The 18381-nt window shown below is 45.1% G+C and overlaps 1 protein-coding gene across 1 annotated transcript in view; it reads right to left on the bottom strand.

Annotated features, from left to right (window-relative positions):
* LOC112259590 (glypican-5-like) overlaps positions 1 to 18381 on the bottom strand; it is a 222053-nt gene that overhangs the window by 133062 nt on the left and 70610 nt on the right. The window contains exon 4 of the mRNA XM_042328696.1: positions 3037 to 3206. Coding sequence (XP_042184630.1) covers positions 3037 to 3206 — 170 coding nt within the window. The remainder of the gene's footprint in view (positions 1 to 3036; positions 3207 to 18381) is intronic.

Genomic DNA, 18381 nt, shown 5'->3' with positions numbered 1-18381 from the left:
ACATGCTGTTAGGACCCCATCAGTCAGGGCTGTCATGACGATAGTATCAGAGCCTCCCGTTAGGGGTGGGCCGCGAATGGGATCCTAATGAATGACGAGGGGATTATGAAGGGTTAAACCATATCATTAATCACCTGTCACTAGCCAGATAGACAGACAGATACACACACATATGTTGAGAGACATCATAGCCTGATCCAATACTGATGACAACATAGTGCTGTCACACACAGAGAGAGAGAGAGAGAGAGAGAGAGAGAGGGTGAGAGAGAGAGGGTGAGAGAGAGAGCGAGAGAGAGAGAGAGAGAGGGTGAGAGAGAGAGAGAGAGAGAGAGAGAGAGAGAGAGAGTGAGAGAGAGAGTGAGAGAGAGAGAGAGGGTGAGAGGGAGAGATAGAGATAGAAGCAGAGGGCACAGACAGAAAGACACATGGACAAAGACAAAGACAGACATACATATGTGAGACTGAGAAGCAGAGACAGAGAGAGGTAGTTGTCATTCACCGGGTGGGTGGGTTGGTTGGTCATGCTTACCTAGAGATCTTTTTCAGACTTCTAGGTTTATCGTTCTTGGAGGGTTTCAGGGGAATGAACTGAGGATGGAAGGAGTCCGGGGGGGGGAGAATGACACAAGCAGGAGAGGTGCAGGGAGAGAAAACAAAGAAAACGGGGGTGGGACAAAATGAGGGCAAGACAAAACAAGGAGGGGAGGGAGAGGAAGAAATAGTCAGTTTACGACCCTGGATAAGGGTGAGTCATGCACATGCAGAGGTCAGAGGTCAGGGTGGGAAACACCCCAAAAACCCCACCAAACACACCCCACACACACCCCTCCCACACACCCCATACAGTAGGTTGAGACACTCATTTGTTGTCCCACGTGACAATGTTAAAACAGCTGTTGAAAGTCATACAAGTGAGCAATTAAATTCACATTTAAGAATACAACACAACTGTATGTGTGTACTACCCTTTTTTCACAAAGTAAATTGATATTGTTGTCTGGAAATTTGATTGTTGTCTGGAAATTAGATTGTTGTCTTGAAATCAGATTGTTGTCCTGAAATCAGATTGTTGTCTGGAAATTAGATTGTTGTCTGTAAATTTGATTGTTGTCTGGAAATTAGATTGTTGTCTGGAAATAGATTGTTGTCTGGAAATCAGATTGTTGTCTGGAAATTAGATTGTTGTCTTGAAATCAGATTGTTGTCTGGAAATCAGATTGTTGTCTGGAAATTAGATTGTTGTCTTGAAATCAGATTGTTGTCTGGAAATTAGATTGTTGTCTGGAAATTTGATTGTTGTCTGGAAATTAGATTGTTGTCTGGAAATTAGATTGTTGTCTGGAAATTTGATTGTTGTCTGGAAATTAGATTACTGTCTGGAAATTAGATTGTTGTCTTGAAATCAGATTGTTGTCCTGAAATCAGATTGTTGTCTGGAAATTCGATTGCTGTCTGGAAATTAGATTGTTGTCTTGAAATCAGATTGTTGTCTGCAATTAGATTGCTGTCTGGAAATTAGATTGTTGTCTTGAAATCAGATTGCTGTCTGGAAATTAGATTCCTGCCTGGAAATTAGATTCCTGCCTGGAAATTAGATTCCTGCCTGGAAATTAGATTGTTGTCTGGAAATTAGATTGTTGTCTGGAAATTAGATTACTGTCTGGAAATTAGATTGTTGTCTAAGGGAACTAACTGGAAACAAAGTACAAGTCATAAAATGAGTGTCCACTCCTCCCTCTCTACTTCATTCAGTGTTATCATAATACAATTAAACTACAATATATTTATGTCAAAATCCATTTCCCTTGTTATTCCACTATATCATATTCCTTTCCATTCCCTCCAGCGGCTACTGGCCTTGTGCCTCTGCCAGTGTAAACTGCTGTGTGTGATGAGGATACTGCCCACTGGTCTGTGGGTAGGCTGGCAGAGGGCTGGGCGCTGGATACTGTTGGCGCGGAGCAGGGTGGCAGCGCCAGGGAAAGACCATCAGCTAGACTGGCACCACAACACCTGGGTGTCTGTGTCAGTGAGTGAGTGAGTGAGTGAGTGAGTGAGTGAGTGAGTGAGTGAGTGAGTGAGTGAGTGAGTGAGTGAGTGAGTGAGTGAGTGAGTGAGTGAGTGAGTGAGGGAGGGAGAGAGTGAGGGAGTGAGGGAGTGAGGGAGTGAGTGACTAATATTTGACTGTGTGTGTGTGCCTGTGCCTGTGTGTGTGCGTGTGTGTGTGTGTGTGTGTGCCTTAATGCCTAATATGTGACTGTGTGTCTGTGTCTGTGTGAGTGAGTGTGTGTGGGTGTGTGTGTGTGTATGTGTGCCTAATATGTGACTGTGTGACTGTGTGTCTGTGTGTGCCTATGTGATAGCACTGAGGTGGGCAGCTGATCTGAGCTGGGGCTATGGTAGTCTGGGTAAACAGGAAGCGGTCCGTCAGTATTAATCTTCCCCCCTCCCTGTGGGCACTGCCCTGCCAGCTGCCGTGGGCACCGGGTGCTTCAAAGGACGAGGTAGAGGGGGAATCGGACCGTGTGAGAGGAGTGTGTAACACACAGTATGTCTGTGTGAGTGTGTGAGTGTGTATGTGTGTGTGTGGCAGAATCACTATACTATATGTACTGTATAGATGAATAAATTGTCATTTAAGATTGAGCCAAGAATCTCAAAGTCCATAATTCCCTTGGCTATCACATTATGTAAAAACAATTACGTTTATTTATGACGGTCACATGATGTTTATCTGTCACCAGACTTAGATCAAGTACCTATCGTTTTCCTTTCAAAAACATTAGATGTGCTTGATTTAACGTGCACAGCTCCGCCATCCCAGCACACTGAGTTAAATCAAGTGCATGTCAAGTATTTGACAGAAAACCAATAGGTTATTCTGCCTATTTAACATGCAGTGAGAATGTGACTCACACGAGGATAATGGAAACCGAAAAGTTGCAAATCTGATGTCGAAGAAAGGATCTGATTTCCCAGGTGTTTCGGATCCGGACAGAACTTTTGTCCCAGCTCTGTCTGGCCCAGCCTTACCTCCTCAGGTGGGCAAGTTGTCCCATCAGCTGTTCTGGTGGGGGGATGGAGGGGGGGTCGGAGGGAGGGACGGTCGATGATGTCACCGTGGAGGTCGTGACCTCCGGGGCGGGGTCAGGGTGGACGCTGGTGCGGGGCTCCTTGGCTGACCGACCACACACTTTGTCCACCTGGAGGGAGGGAGAAACACACGGGGGTTGACACACGGCACAATGTCTACACCCCCTTGTCCACCTGCAGGTGTCACAGAAAATAAACAAGTGGCTTTATAAAGGGAATGGTGTCTAAACCACACACATATATTTATTTTTATTTTTTTCACCTTTATTTAACCAGGTAGGCTAGTTGAGAACAAGTTCTCATTTACAACTGTGACCTGGCCAAGATAAGGCATAGCAGTGTGAACAGACAACAACACAGAGTTAGACATGGAGTAAACAATAAACAAGTCAATAACACAGTAGAAAAAAAGAAAAAAATAGTCTATATACATTGTGTGCAAAAGGCATGAGGAGGTATGCAAATAATTACAATTTAGCAGATTAACACTGGAGTGATAAATGATCAGATGGTCATGTACAGGTAGAGATACTGGTGTGCAAAAGAGCAGAAAAGTAAATAAATAAAAACAGTATGGGGATGAGGTAGGTAGATTGGGTAGGCTATTTACCGATGGACTATGTACAGCTGCAGCGATCGGTTAGCTGCTCAGATAGCAGATGTTTAAAGTTGGTGAGGGAGATAAAAGTCTCCAACTCGTTCCAGTCACAGGCAGCAGAGAACTGGAAGGAAAGGCGACCAAATGAGGCGTTGGCTTTAGGGATGATCAGTGAGATACACCTGCTGGAGCGCGTGCTACGGGTGGGTGTTGCCATCGTGACCAGTGAACTGAGATAAGGCGGAGCTTTACCTAGCATGGACTTGTAGATGACCTGGAGACAGTGGGTCTGGCGACGAATATGTAGCGAGGGCCAGCCGACTAGAGCATACAGGTAGCAGTGGTGGGTGGTATAAGGTGCTTTAGTAACAAAACGGATGGCACTGTGATAAACTGCATCCAGTTTGCTGGAGAAAGAACGATGGGGACAGAATGAACATAGGGCTTATGGAGACACGGACACGTTGGAGGGAGACAAGAACAGGATGAGAGAGTTATTGCCAAGACTGACACGTGTGTGTGTGTGTGTGTGTGCGTGCGTGCGTGTGCTGTGAACGATGAGTATATCTCCACTGGGCCATTAAAACTCTGAATGGCTCTATGAGACAGACAGGTCATGCAGTGACCACCCCCACAATCCAAATCAATGGTGTCTTATTGGCTTAAAAGCCTTGGGTGTTATTAAATGCTATTCTATTAGGGAGATGGACAGTCTAATGGTGAGCTGCACCAACACCACGTCTGGTGGAGTACAGGGAAGCACCTCATCATCCTCACTGTCTGTCTCTGTCTGGAGGGGTCATTCTATCGCTGTCATGACAACCCAATGTCACTAGGCTATAACTTACTGTTCTCCTTGCCTCCTGTCATACATCTCCTATACTGAATGTGTACTTTCAACATGAGGTGCGGCAAATCTCACACTTCGACAGCCTTATGACAAGGCTCTGTAACTTACAAACGACGAAGCAAGCCGGACACCTGACATAGGCTTCTATAAATACCTCCGCTCGTTGTTACATAAGAAGAAACTTGCGTCACTGCTCTTGGAGCACAGTAAGTGTAATAACGTCTTAAGTGGGCTTCAGCAATGGCTTTTCTAAATGCAGTATGCATGTGACGCGGGGACATCAAAGACACAGTACTGAAGTATTTACGCATTGCTTCACTCCTACGGTACGGGACCTGTTTAGGAGAGCTAGTGAACACTCCAGGCGCAAACACACAAACACACACACATACACTTCTTCACACCAGCCAGCCCAGACCTCCCAGACACTGTGTGCCTTTTGGAAAACTAAACAATGGAATGTACAAAACATAAACGTGCACTTTCTTCCATACCAAACAGAGAGGGGAAAAGGAGGAATATTCAGGGGTTGAGAGGGGGTGATGGTGGGGTGAGTAACCACCAAAGCAGCAGAAATATGCGTAACAACTTCAAAACCGCAGGTAGTCAGAGCCCATATGTGCCAACGGGGCGGCTTATAAATAGCGTTAGCCTCTGGGGCTAGGAGGAAGTGTGTGTGTGTGTGTGTGCGTGTGCGTGTGGGTGTGCGTGCGTGCGAGCGTGCGTGTGTGCGTGTGCGTGCGTGTGCGTGTGTGCGTGCGTGTGTGTGCGTATGTGCGTGCGTGTGTGTGCGTGTGTGTGTGTTATGAATATAAGTCAGCACATGTGCCCTATAAAGGCAATTGAAATGGAGGTTTCTGTATAACAGCAGGGCTATTCCTGACTGAGAACACTGGACCATGCAGCTCTCTACCAGAGACCTGCTGAGCGACACAGGCCATGTCCTGGTGAGGGAGTGAGTCACTGAAAGACAGAGTTATACAGTAGTGCGGTACTGGCACATTGTCTACCTCTCCACAACTCTTCTCTATCTTTCTCTTCTCTCCCTCTATCTATCTTTCTTCAACTCTCCCCCGTTCTCTCTCTCCCCTCCACTCTCCCCCCCTTCTCTCTCTCTCTCTCCCCCTTTCTCTCTCTCTCCCCACCTTCTCTCTCTCCCCCCTTGTCTACCCCCCCCCGCACCTTTCTCTCCCCCTCTCTTTCAGTCAATACACACACAGGAGCAGCTGTGGAGCAGCAAAGAGAGGCAGACTTGGGCCATTGGGGAGATGATTGTGTTATTACATTACCCTTGAAGTCCCCTGGACCCATAAAATACAGCACACACACACACACACACACACACACACACACAGACACACACAGAGACATACACACACACAGAGACACACACACACACACACACACAGACACACACAGAGACATACACACACACAGAGACACACACACACACACACACACAGACACACACAGACACGCACTAGCATGCACACATGCACACACAGAGACATACACACACACAGAGACACACACACACTCACTGGCATGCACACACCCATACACACACACACACACACACACACTCACTGGCATGCACACACCCATACACACACACACACACACACACACACACACACTCACTGGCATGCACACACCCATACACACACACACACACACACACACACACACACACACACACACACACACACACACACACCCATACACACACAGACTATAGAGCTGCGGGTGGTCAATCAACATGCAAGACATGCAAGGTAGCAACCATTTTACGGAGTCAAAAATGCAAAAATTGTATTCTGTTTTGTATTATTCCATGCAGTTTTTCAAACAATTAAAATGTCAAAACAATTTACATACTGACCGCCCCCACGCGCTCTGCAAGGCAAACATTTGTTGGAGCACTTGTAATATTGTAAACTTGTAACCGGTTTGTTTTATGAAATAATCCAAGCGAGAACACTTGAGGGAAGCTAATGTGGACTGATGGAGACACTTTTAATTCCTTGTTGATTAGCACATGGTTCTGTTGCAGTCGCCGCACTGCCAGATCGCTTGTTAATAAGCCAAGTTGAAAGGAACAATGTAAAAAGGGAAGAATTGTCTTTCCAAGCAGTAGAATTATAAAAATCCATCCTAATTCATGTTGGATTCAAACCAACCACCACGGCTCAAACACACGCACAGACACAGACAGACACACGGACACACCAAACCCCCGCTTTCTACTGATTATATCCCTCTAGACCAGTTTGGGTCGTATTCAGACACCACAGGGTCTTGTTGGGACATATTCAAACACACTGCCCCCCCCCCGAGGTTGCATGTGGGGGCAGTGTTTGGGAGGTCTGGGCCTGCCTGGCAGACTGGGCCTGTGTGTCTAGTTGGCTTGCCTGGCAGACTGGGCAGGTGTGTGGAGGGGCAGGGCAGGAGCACCCAGGCTCCCAAAGTATTAATAACCATGGCTATTACAGGACTGGCATTCTCCTGACGCCCACACACACACACACGATTGGACAATATTGTCCAACAGCAGTACCAGACAGGGACAAGAGCCTGGGGATCTGTCTCAGACACCATCAGAGGGAACTGGAGGGAGTTTTGACAAGCTACTAAAAGACTAAACCAAACAGACAAGACAGATGAATACACAGTCTCATACACAGCAACACTTCCTAGCTGAACAAAGTGCCATAGTCCAGCCAATACTGCACATGTGTCTATGCAGACTAGACTACACTAAGGGAAGTTATCATTGGTTACCAAAAGCATACACTGAGTGTACAAAACATTCGGGACACCTTCCTAATATTGAGTTGCACCCCCTTTTTCCCTCAGAACAGCCTTCATTTGTCGGGGCATGGACTCGACAAGGTGTCGAAAGCGTTCCACATGGATGCTGGCCCATGTAGACTCCAATGCATCCCACAGTTGTGTCAAATTGGCTGGATTTCCGTGATACACACAGGAATCACACAGCATTGCAGTTCTTGACACAAACTGATGAGCCTGGCACCTACTACCATACCCCGTTGAAAAGGCACCTAAATATTTTGTCTTGTCCATTCATCCTCTGAACAGCACACAGACACAATGTATGTGTCAATTGTCTCAAGGCTTAAAAATCCTTCTTTAGCCTGTCTCCTTCCCTTCATCTAGACTGATTGAAGTGGATTTAACAAGTGACATCAATAAGGGATCATAGCTTTATCCTGGATTTACCTGGTCAGTCTATGTCATGGAAAGAGCAGGTGTTCCTAATGTTTTGTACACTCAGTGTATATCTTCAAAATATGTTTATATATATATATATGTAAATATTTATATCAAAGTGATTTATTATAACGTTTGGGATTAGCTTTTTTTCTCATTCTTTCGTAAGTGTTGAAATTTGGCGGAATCATACACCATGTATCGCCTGTCTCCAGAATGAAAAGTTTGTTTTGTAGAGACAAATATGTAAACGTTCCCTCCAAAATATGAGTTGGAAGAGAAAGGCAATAACACTTGTGTGTGTTCTGTTCTTTCTCTTTCACAACAAAACCTTGGTTGTGTTCATTGGGCACCAAACTGAGGGGAAAGGGACAGTAACGGGGAGGAACTGCCTGAGCTTGTCCAAAAAGAAATGCTCGTTTTGCTTTTCCGTTACAAAACATTTTGCCACGGTGTATCCTAATAAATACCACCCAGTTTAGGCGATCAAGACAAGGGGTTTCTGTCAGTGGAGTGTCCTGTAGAGACGGGCTGAGGTCGTCATTTCAAAACAATAACATGGGCACAAATCAGTCGGACGCCTAACTAAACATGTAGCTATGTAAACAAAAGAAAAAGTAGTGGTCGGGAGAATAAACATAAGCCACTAAAAACAGAAATGATACGGAAAATAAATAAAGGCAGTTTGGGGCCACAACAGGGACAAACGGAGAGAAATAACATTAGAAGCTAGATATGATGTCCGGATTGGCCACATAATCCCTTTGACCAATCAGAGGACAGCTTGAAGGATGGCACAGACTACAATGCAACGATAAATCAATTATCTCCTGACCTCAGTGATGGCATGGGAATGGAAGCCCGAGTGCGTGTGTGTGTTTAGCCACCTGTTTGTCCTTGTTAAATCTTTCAAATGGCAGCTATTCCATTTCAGGCATTCCTCGGGTGACTTCCTGGAGAATGATGGCATAGGATGCCATGGTCTGATGCCCTATGCCAAACTGTTCAGCCTATGGGGAAACAAAGACTTGCGTTCTCTATACATTTGGGAAGAGGGCGATGAAATTGGTGACGAAAGCATGTGTGTGTTGTTATAAGTTCTGTATATGCTTCTGTACCTGTGTGTTCACATTTGTGTGCCTGCATATGTGTGTGTGTTCGCATTTGTGTGCCTGCATATGTGTGTGTGTTCGCATTTGTGTGCCTGCATATGTGTGTGTGTTCGCATTTGTGTGCCTGCATATGTGTGTGTGTTCACATTTGTGTGCCTGCATATGTGTGTGTGTTCGCATTTGTGTGCCTGCATATGTGTGTGTGTTCACATTTGTGTGCCTGCATATGTGTGTGTGTTCACATTTGTGTGCCTGCATATGTGTGTGTGTTCGCATTTGTGTGCCTGCATATGTGTGTGTGTTCGCATTTGTGTGCCTGCATATGTGTGTGTGTTCGCATTTGTATGCCTGCCTGCATGTGTGTGTGTGTGTGTGTGTGTGTGTGTGTGTGTGTGTGTGTGTGTGTGTGTGTGTGTGTGTGTGTGTGTGTGTGTGTGTGTGTGTGTGCGTGTGTGTGTGCGTGTGTGTGTGTATCTATCTGTCTATAATCCCCCACACTTGTGTTTATGTATCGTCTCCATCTCATATATCCCTGGTCTACCCCGGGGCCAGAGAGTTGAGACGAGAGGAGCAGAGAGCGAGGGAATGAACTAGAGAGTGTCCGACCTATCCCAGTCCATCCCAGGCTGTCCCAGGCCATCCCAGGCTCTAGGGGAGTATTGCCTTACAGACAGCAGTGGTGGTCCCAGGCTGTCATCTTGGTTTGTTTATCTAGGGATCAGCCAGGGTAACTTTCTCAGCCTCCCTCTCCGATTGCATTCTGGGTAGCAGTGGGAAGGTAGGTGGGGGGGTTGTCCAGCGAGTTTGGCCCCCTATTGTCCACTGCTGGTTTGAATTCTGGACAGCCACTCACAAACAATTACCTCTCGGATAGCTCAAATCAAATCAAATTTTATTTGTCACATACACATGGTTAGCAGATGTTATTGCGAGTGTAGCGAAATGCTTGTGCTTCTAGTTCCGACAATGCAGTAATAACCAACGAGTAATCTAACCAAACAATTCCAAAACTACTACCTTATACACAGAAGTGTGAAGGGATAAAGAATATGTACATAAAGATATATGAATGAGTGATGGTACAGAACAGCATATGCAAGATGCAGTAGATGATATAGAGTACAGTATATACATATACATATGAGATGAGTAATGTAGGGTATGTAAACATCATATTAAGTAGCATTGTTTAAAGTGGCTAGTGATATATTTTTACATCAATTTCCATCCATTTCCATTATTAAAGTGGCTGGAGTTGAGTCAGTGTGTTGGCAGCAGCCACTCAATGTTAGTGGTGGCTGTTTAACAGTCTGATGGCCTTGAGATAGAAGCTGTTTTTAGGTCTCTCGGTCCCTGCTTTGATGCACCTGTACTGACCTCACCTTCTGGATGATAGCGGGGTGAACAGGCAGTGGCTCGGGTGGTTGTTGTCCTTGATGATCTTTATGGCCTTCCTGTGACATCGGGTGGTGTAGGTGTCCTGGAGGGCAGGTAGTTTGCCCCCGGTGATGCGTTGTGCAGACCTCACTACTCTCTGGAGAGCCTTATGGTTGTGGGCGGAGCAGTTGCTGTACCAGGCGGTGATACAGCCCGCCAGGATGCTCTCGATTGTGCATCTGTAGAAGTTTGTGAGTGCTTTTGGTGACAAGCCGAATTTCTTCAGCCTCCTGAGGTTGAAGAGGCGCTGCTGCGCCTTCTTCACGATGCTGTCTGTGTGGGTGGACCAATTCAGTTTGTCCGTGATGTGTACGCCTAGGAACTTAAAACTTACTACCCTCTCCACTACTGTCCCGTCGATGTGGATAGGGGAGTGCTCCCTCTGCTGTTTCCTGAAGTCCACAATCATCTCCTTTGTTTTGTTGACGTTGAGTGTGAGGTTATTTTCCTGACAACACACCTCGAAGGCCCTCACCTCCTCCCTGTAGGCCGTCTCGTCGTTGTTGGTAATCAAACCTATCACTGCAGTGTCGTCTGCAAACTTGATGATTGAGTTGGAGGCGTGCATGGCCACGCAGTCATGGGTGAACAGGGAGTACAGGAGAGGGCTGAGAACACACCCTTTTGGGGACCCAGTGTTGAGGATCAGCAGGGTGGAGATGTTGTTTCCTACCCTCATCACCTGGGGGCGGCCTGTCAGAAAGTCCAGGACCCAGTTGCACAGGGCGGGGTCGAGATCTAGGGTCTCGAGATTAGTGATGAGTTCAGAGGTTACTATGGTGTTAAATGCTGAGCTGTAGTCAATGAACAGCATTCTTACATAGGTATTCATCTTGTCCAGATGGGATAGGGCAGTGTGCAGTGTGATGGCGATTGCGTCGTCTGTGGACCTATTGGGGCGGTAAGCAAATTGGAGTGGGTCTAGGGTATCAGGTAGGGCGGATGTGATATGATCCTTGACTAGTCTCTCAAAGCACTTCATCATGACAGAAGTGAGTGCTATGGGGCGATAGTCATTTAGTTCAGTTACCTTAACTTTCTTGGGATCAGGAACAATGGTGGTCATCTTGAAGCATGTTGGCACAGCAGACTGGGATAGGGATTGATTGAATATGTCCGTAAACACACCAGCCAGCTGGTCTGCGCTATGAGGACGAGGCTATGGATGCCGTCTGGGCCGGCAGCCTTGCGAGGGTTAACACGTTTAAATGTTTTACTCACATTGGCCATGGTGAAGGAGAGCCCACAGGCTTTGGTAGTGGGCCATGTCAGTGGCACTGTATTGTCCTCAAAGCGAGCAAAGAAGTTGTTTAATTTGTCTGGGAGCAAGACGTCAATGTCCCCGATGGGGCTGGTTTTCTTTTGTAATCCGTGATTGACTGTAGACCGTGCCACATACGTCTCGTGTTTTGAGTCGTTGAATTGCGACTCTACTTTGTCTCTATACTGACGCTTTGCTTGTTTTATTGCCTTGCGGAGGGAATAGCTGCACTGTTTGTATTTGGTCATGTTTCCAGTCGCCTTGCCATGATTAATGTGGTTCACACTTTCAGTTTTGAGTGAATGCTGCCATCAATCCACGGTTTCTGTTTAGGGAAGGTTCTAACAGTCACAGTGGGTACAACATCACCGATGCACTTGCTAATAAACTCACTCACCAAGTCAGCGTACAAGTACATGTTATTGTCTGAGGCTACCCGGAACATATCCCAGTCCATGTGATCGAAGCAATCTTGAAGCGTGGAATCCGATTGGTCAGACCAGCGTTGGATAGACCTAAGCATGGGTGTTTCCTGTTTTAGTTTCTGTCTATATGCTGGGAGCAACAAAATGGACTCATGGTCAGATTTGCCGAAGGGAGGGCGGGGGAGGGCTTTGTATGCATTGCGGAAGTTAGAGTAGCAATGGTCCAGAATGCTACCGGCTTGTGTCGCACATTCAATATGCTGATAGAATTTAGAAAGCCTTGTTCTCAGATTAGCTTTGTTAAAATCCCCAGCTACAATAAATGTAGCCTCAGGATATATGGTTTCCAGTTTACATAGAGTCCACTGAAGTTCTTTCAGGGCCGTTGAGGTTTCTGCTTGGGGGGGATATACGTCTGCCTCTCTTGCAGCGACCGCGTTGTTTTGGGTCGGCCTCTGGGATAAGATCCCATGTCCAGGGTGGAGGTCCGAACAAAGGATCCGCTTCGGGAAAGTCGTATTCCTGGTCGTAATGTTGGTGAGTTGACGTCACTTTTATATCCAGTAGTTCTCCCCGGCTGTATGTAACAATAGAAAAAATACATTCAAAATTACTGCATAGTTTCCTAAGGACCTGAGGCGACCATCTCTGTCAGTGCCACTTATCACACTCATCACATTTTGAACAGAGCTAACGCTCCATGTGTGCGCTTACACACACAATCCTCTGCCAGTGTGTGTGAAACCATGGGAACGGTGCACCAGTGCATAGGCCACTCACAGCTTTTACAGAGCTTCACAATAGAGCTCAGACGATACTGCTGACTCTAAAAACACAATCACTCAAGCCCAGCTGCCCCTTTGAAAGCTCAGTTGGTAAGAGCGGAGGACTGTAGGTGCAAATAGCAGAGATCCTTAGATCGCTTCAAATCTGTCTCGAAGGAGGAAATGTTTTTACTTTCGGTCGACTTTTCGATGACAATTGTTACACTGGACGCAACGGCCAATACACAGGCACCTCTGACCCTTGCTTCTACCTAACCTGTAGGTTCTGCCCCTGATCTATCAAACTAGCTCAGTTGGTAGAGCGGAGGATATTTCAAACCAAAACGTGCACACGGGGGCAGGACCAAGTTTAGGAAACCCCGTTCCACAATAGAGGAAGGCCAATACTGCTAACTCTAAATGCACAGTAACAAACATCCTTTCGAGAGCTCAGTTGATAGAGTGAAGGACTGTAGGCGCAAGAGCAGGGATCTTTATGTTGCTGGTTTGAAGGAGGAGACTTTTTCCATGGCCTCACTGCATTAATCGCATCCAGCCATCTTTGAATTGGACACACAGGAACATCATCACTCAGCATCACATCTGAGCCAAGGAGGAGACTTTTTCCTGCGTCGAATGGCTGTTTTTTGGGAAATTGAAGCCCGACTGGCCCATAGCCTAAGGATGTTAAGCCCTGTTGGGCCGACAGGTCCAGCTGGGTTCGGGCCAAAAATCTCAACTCTAGCCCCCTTTCAACCCCAACACACTGCATTCGGTGAAGGGGTGGGGGGTGTTTGGGCCCCTATTGTCTACTGCCAATGGTTCACTCCCAACGCACACATAATACTATTGACTCTTTCCTTTTTTCTGTTGACTAACTCACAATCACCCCTTCGATAGCTCAATTGGTAGAGCGGCGGACTGTAGTTACAAAAGCAGAGTTCCTTAGGTCACTGGTTCAAATCTGTCTCTTTTCTGGATCTTGTTCGTTTTGAATTATATGTACCATTTCAGCCTGACCGACCAGAGCACATTAAAGGGGATGTAATGTATTTCACAACATGACGTTAGATGGTTCCTCACCCTGAAAGTAGTCTATGCACCAGGGGAAACTGTAATCCATTGTTCAGTTTTGGGTGGGGATGTCTGGACAGTTTGGCTCCATGGTCCACTAGTGATTGCCCCCTATTGTCGACTCACCTCTCACTTTCTTGACTACCCGCACCATCACCCCTTTGATAGCTCAGTTGGTAGAGAGGAGAACTGAAGGTGGGAAAACAGAGATCATTAGGCTGCTGATTCAAATCTGTCTCAAAGGAGGAAACAGCCTCCAGCTTTTAACTGACTTTCTGATGGTCTTATGGCAGGAATCACTGTGCAGCCTCCTCTCCACCCCAAATGCACTGCTCTCAAGGACAGTTTGGCCCCCTATTGTCTACGGCTGTTTTGCATTCTGGAAGGATGTCACACTCATGCACGGATACACACGCACACCGTATCCATGCATCCACTGCCAGTGTGTTCAACCATGAGAATACCCATCTGTGCCAGCTCAGCCAAAGTCCACGTGCCACTCACAACTCAACGTTCACAGTCAATCATGCTGATTGTGAACACAGTCACACAAACACCCCTTTGATTGCTCTGTTGGTAGAGCAGAGGACTGTAGGTGAAGGAGAGAATCTCTCGAAGGAGAGAACCTTATCCTTAAGCTTTGGTAGATGTTTTCCAGGCTTCATGGTAGGAATCACAACCATCTATTTTGATTGGGACACAAGAACATACTCTTTCACATACACCTATGTTCATACACCTATGCTATGTTCCTCACCTGTCTCAGTTGGTAGAGTGGTGGACTGTAGCTGATACAACAGCAATCCTTAGGTTGCTGGTTCAAAGGAGGGAAAGTTTTCCTGCATCCAAATAGCTCAGTTGGTTGGATCATTTGTTGCTAATATCAGGGTTGAATATGAATATGTGCTTACTGTATTTCACATTGGATAAAACCATTTGCTAAATTACCTTTTTAACAATAGTCTATCGGGCACAGAATAACAGAACACACTTGCATAATGACACATTTACAGGCCAAACCAATGTGGTGTAACTACATACATACATCAAATGCTGCTGAAAGAAACTGGACGTAAACTCAAATGAAAACCAAGTGTTGAATTTTCAAAACTCTTTGTACAAAACTCCAAACTGGTAAGTAACACTTGTAACCCAGCCAGTCTTCCATTCAAAATCTTTCATTGCGCATTGACCCAAAATATATGTTTACTGTGAAATATAATTAGTACATTGGTTTCTCGTCACCAAACATAACATAATGATATCTTCTCAATATAGTTAACAACCACTAAAAAAAATGTTTTCTCTTTGGGACTACTTTCACAAGTATGTGGTGAATTTTCTAAACTCCAAACTGGTAACACTTAGGGGGCACAGGGGCACATAGGGGGCACATAGGGATCACATAGGGGCAAGTTCCCCCTCAGATTTGTATGTCTGTAAAGTAGAAACATAAAAAGTATAATATATACTCGAATGTACTACTATGATGATGACTATTATGATTTCACTTCACAGTACGTTTAAAAAAAATCTGATATTGACAAGAACAGAAATGTACTGTATGTAACAAATCAATGTTTATTGGTCACGTACACAGATGTCACAGAATGTGAACCTCTTGTGTTTCTAGCTCCTCCAGTGCAGTAATACAATACAAATACGATATTCCAGAAAGTCCAAAACAAGAAAGAAATATATCCCTATGCAGTAAACATCCAAAATGAAGTTGCTGGGGTGTTTTTACACTCTGTTACTAAAATTGCATTGGCCAATACAGTATTGTAATACCAAAATATATGCCATTTTACATAGCAGACAATTTTATCCAAAGTGCCAACAGTCCCCACTTTTTGGTATGTGACCGCAGTGGTAATCGGACCCACAACTCCGTTGTTGCTAACACCATGCTCTTACTGAGCATGGACAGGACCACTTCCATGCATAAGTACAATATAATAAAATATGATACGCTATTACAATACAGGTGGAAGATGTATGATTGCCATTCCCTCTTACAGGCCATTGATGTAGTCATCATACCCCTTGACTTATTCTACATTTTGTTGTGCTACAGCCTGAATTCAAAATGTATTAAATATACTGTATTTTCTCCCATCCATCTACATACAACACCCCATAATGACAAAGTGAAAACATGTTTATAGACATTGTTGCACATTGATTGACATCCCTGAGTCAATACATGTTAGAATCACCTTTGGCAGCAATAAAAGTTGTGAATCTTTCTGGGTAAGTCTCTAAGAGCTTTGCATGCCTGGATTATACAATATTGGCGCATTATTACAATTCTTCAAGCTCTGTCAAGTTAGTTGTTGATCATTGCTAGACAGCTATTTTCAATTCTTGCCATATATTTTCAAGACGATTTAAGTTAAAACTGTAACTAGGCCACTCAGGAACATTCAATGTCTTCTTTGTAAACAACTCCAGCGTAGATTTGGCCTTGTATTTAGGTTATTGTCCTGCTCAAAGGTGAATTTGGCTCCCAGTGTCTTCTGGAAAGCAGACTGAACAAGGTTTTCCTCTAGGATTTTGCCTGTGCTTAGCTCCATTCCGTTTCTTTTTATCCTAAACTCCCCACTCCATGCCGATGACAAGCATACCCATAACATGATGCAGCCTCCACCATGCTTGAAAATATGAAGAGTGGTACTCAGTGATGTGCTGTGTTGGATTTGCCCCAAACATAACGCTTTGTATTCAGGACATAAAGTTATTTTCTTTGCCACATTTTTGCCAATTTTACTTTAGTGCCTTATTTGCAAAAAGGATGCATGTTTTGGAATATTTTATATTCTGTACAGGCTTCATTCTTTTTACTCATTTAGGTTAGTATTATGAATTAACTACAATGTTATTGATCCATCCTCAGTTATCTCCTCTCACAGCCATTCAACTCTTTTACTGTTTTAAAGTCCCCATTGACGTCATGGTGAAATCCCTGAGCGTTTTTTTCCCTCTCCGGCAACTGAGTTAGGAAGGATGCCTGAGTTAGGAAGGATGCCTGAGTTAGGAAGGATGCCTGAGTTAGGAAGGATGCCTGAGTTAGGAAGGATGCCTGAGTTAGGAAGGATGCCTGAGTTAGGAAGGATGCCTGAGTTAGGAAGGATGCCTGAGTTAGGAAGGATGCCTGAGTTAGGAAGGATGCCTGAGTTAGGAAGGATGCCTGAGTTAGGAGGGATGCCTGAGTTAGGAAGGATGCCTGAGTTAGGAAGGATGCCTGAGTTAGGAGGGATGCCTGAGTTAGGAGGGATGCCTGAGTTAGGAGGGATGCCTGAGTTAGGAAGGATGCCTGAGTTAGGAAGGATGCCTGAGTTAGGAAGGATGCCTGTATCTTTGTAGTAATTGGGGTATTGATGTACCATCCAACGTGTAATTAATGACTTCACCCATCTCAAAGGGATATTCAATGTCTGCTTTTTTTACCATTAGGTGCCCTTCTTTGAGAGGTAATGGAAAACCTCCCTGTTCTTTGTGGTTGAATCTGTATATATCAAATGTACACAATACCTGTTATCAAAGGTGTCAGCTAAAGATGGCATGCAGGGGCTTTCAGGGATTTGTAGTCTACTTTGATGCTAATTAGCATTATTTTTTTTTTATCTGAGAGTAAATGGAGCTAAATATATTGATAAAAGTCACCTTGTCCTATAAATATTTACATGGTTATTAAAACGTCACACCAGGGTAAGTCTACACAAAACACAGCTCTTATTTAAAGTTTCTAAAATCCCCTATGGGAAAACTGAATGGTAGAAAAACCATTGGAACCCTTTCCCTGTGTTTGACCGCTAGGTTTTATGGGTATTATGACACGTCCACCGTGTACACTATACGTATTGACTCAAAACATTTGAGCTTTAAACGTTTCATTAATATTGTGGCAGCTGGCAGAGAGAGGTGAGGGGAGTGGTGATTGAAGGAAGATATCTGGCAGCCCGCTGGCTCCACCCCCGAGTCTTGTATGGACTTCCTGCCACAACGAGGCAAGCTGCTGGATCATTAAGCCTTTGAGTGCTTGGGGATAGAAGAGGAAGCGGGCTGCACAAAGAGTGTAAGAAGCGGGAGAATGATCTGTACAATTACCCCGTTGCAAATATCCCTAATCAAATTCCTCATTTGCATTGTAATTGTGCTCCTTTGTGCGTGTTCGGTTATTGAACTTGGTGGAAACCCCACACCCTTGAGCCTTCTACAACATATACTGATGTACGGCATTTAAAAAAAAACATAATTCCACTTTGACTTGATGGGTTATTGTGTGTAGGCCAGTGACACAACATCTCAAGACACTATATATCATCAGACTGAAGTGTAAGGCATGGAAGAGAACGAGAAAATAATGTCTGATATGCTCCCAAATGTGATTTACTGGAAAGAAAGAGGCCATGATGGACTAAGAATGGTACATGTAGAGTACAGCCCGCAACCCCAAATGACCCCTTGGGGTTTCCTCCATTCGGGCCTGTGGCCTGGATGTCTCCCCACACTTCTCCTAGGAGACAGCTT

The sequence above is a fragment of the Oncorhynchus tshawytscha genome, linkage group LG10, assembly GCF_018296145.1.
Source record: "Oncorhynchus tshawytscha isolate Ot180627B linkage group LG10, Otsh_v2.0, whole genome shotgun sequence".
Classification (NCBI taxonomy): Eukaryota; Metazoa; Chordata; class Actinopteri; order Salmoniformes; family Salmonidae; genus Oncorhynchus; species Oncorhynchus tshawytscha.
This window is presented reverse-complemented; position numbering and strand designations above follow the sequence as displayed.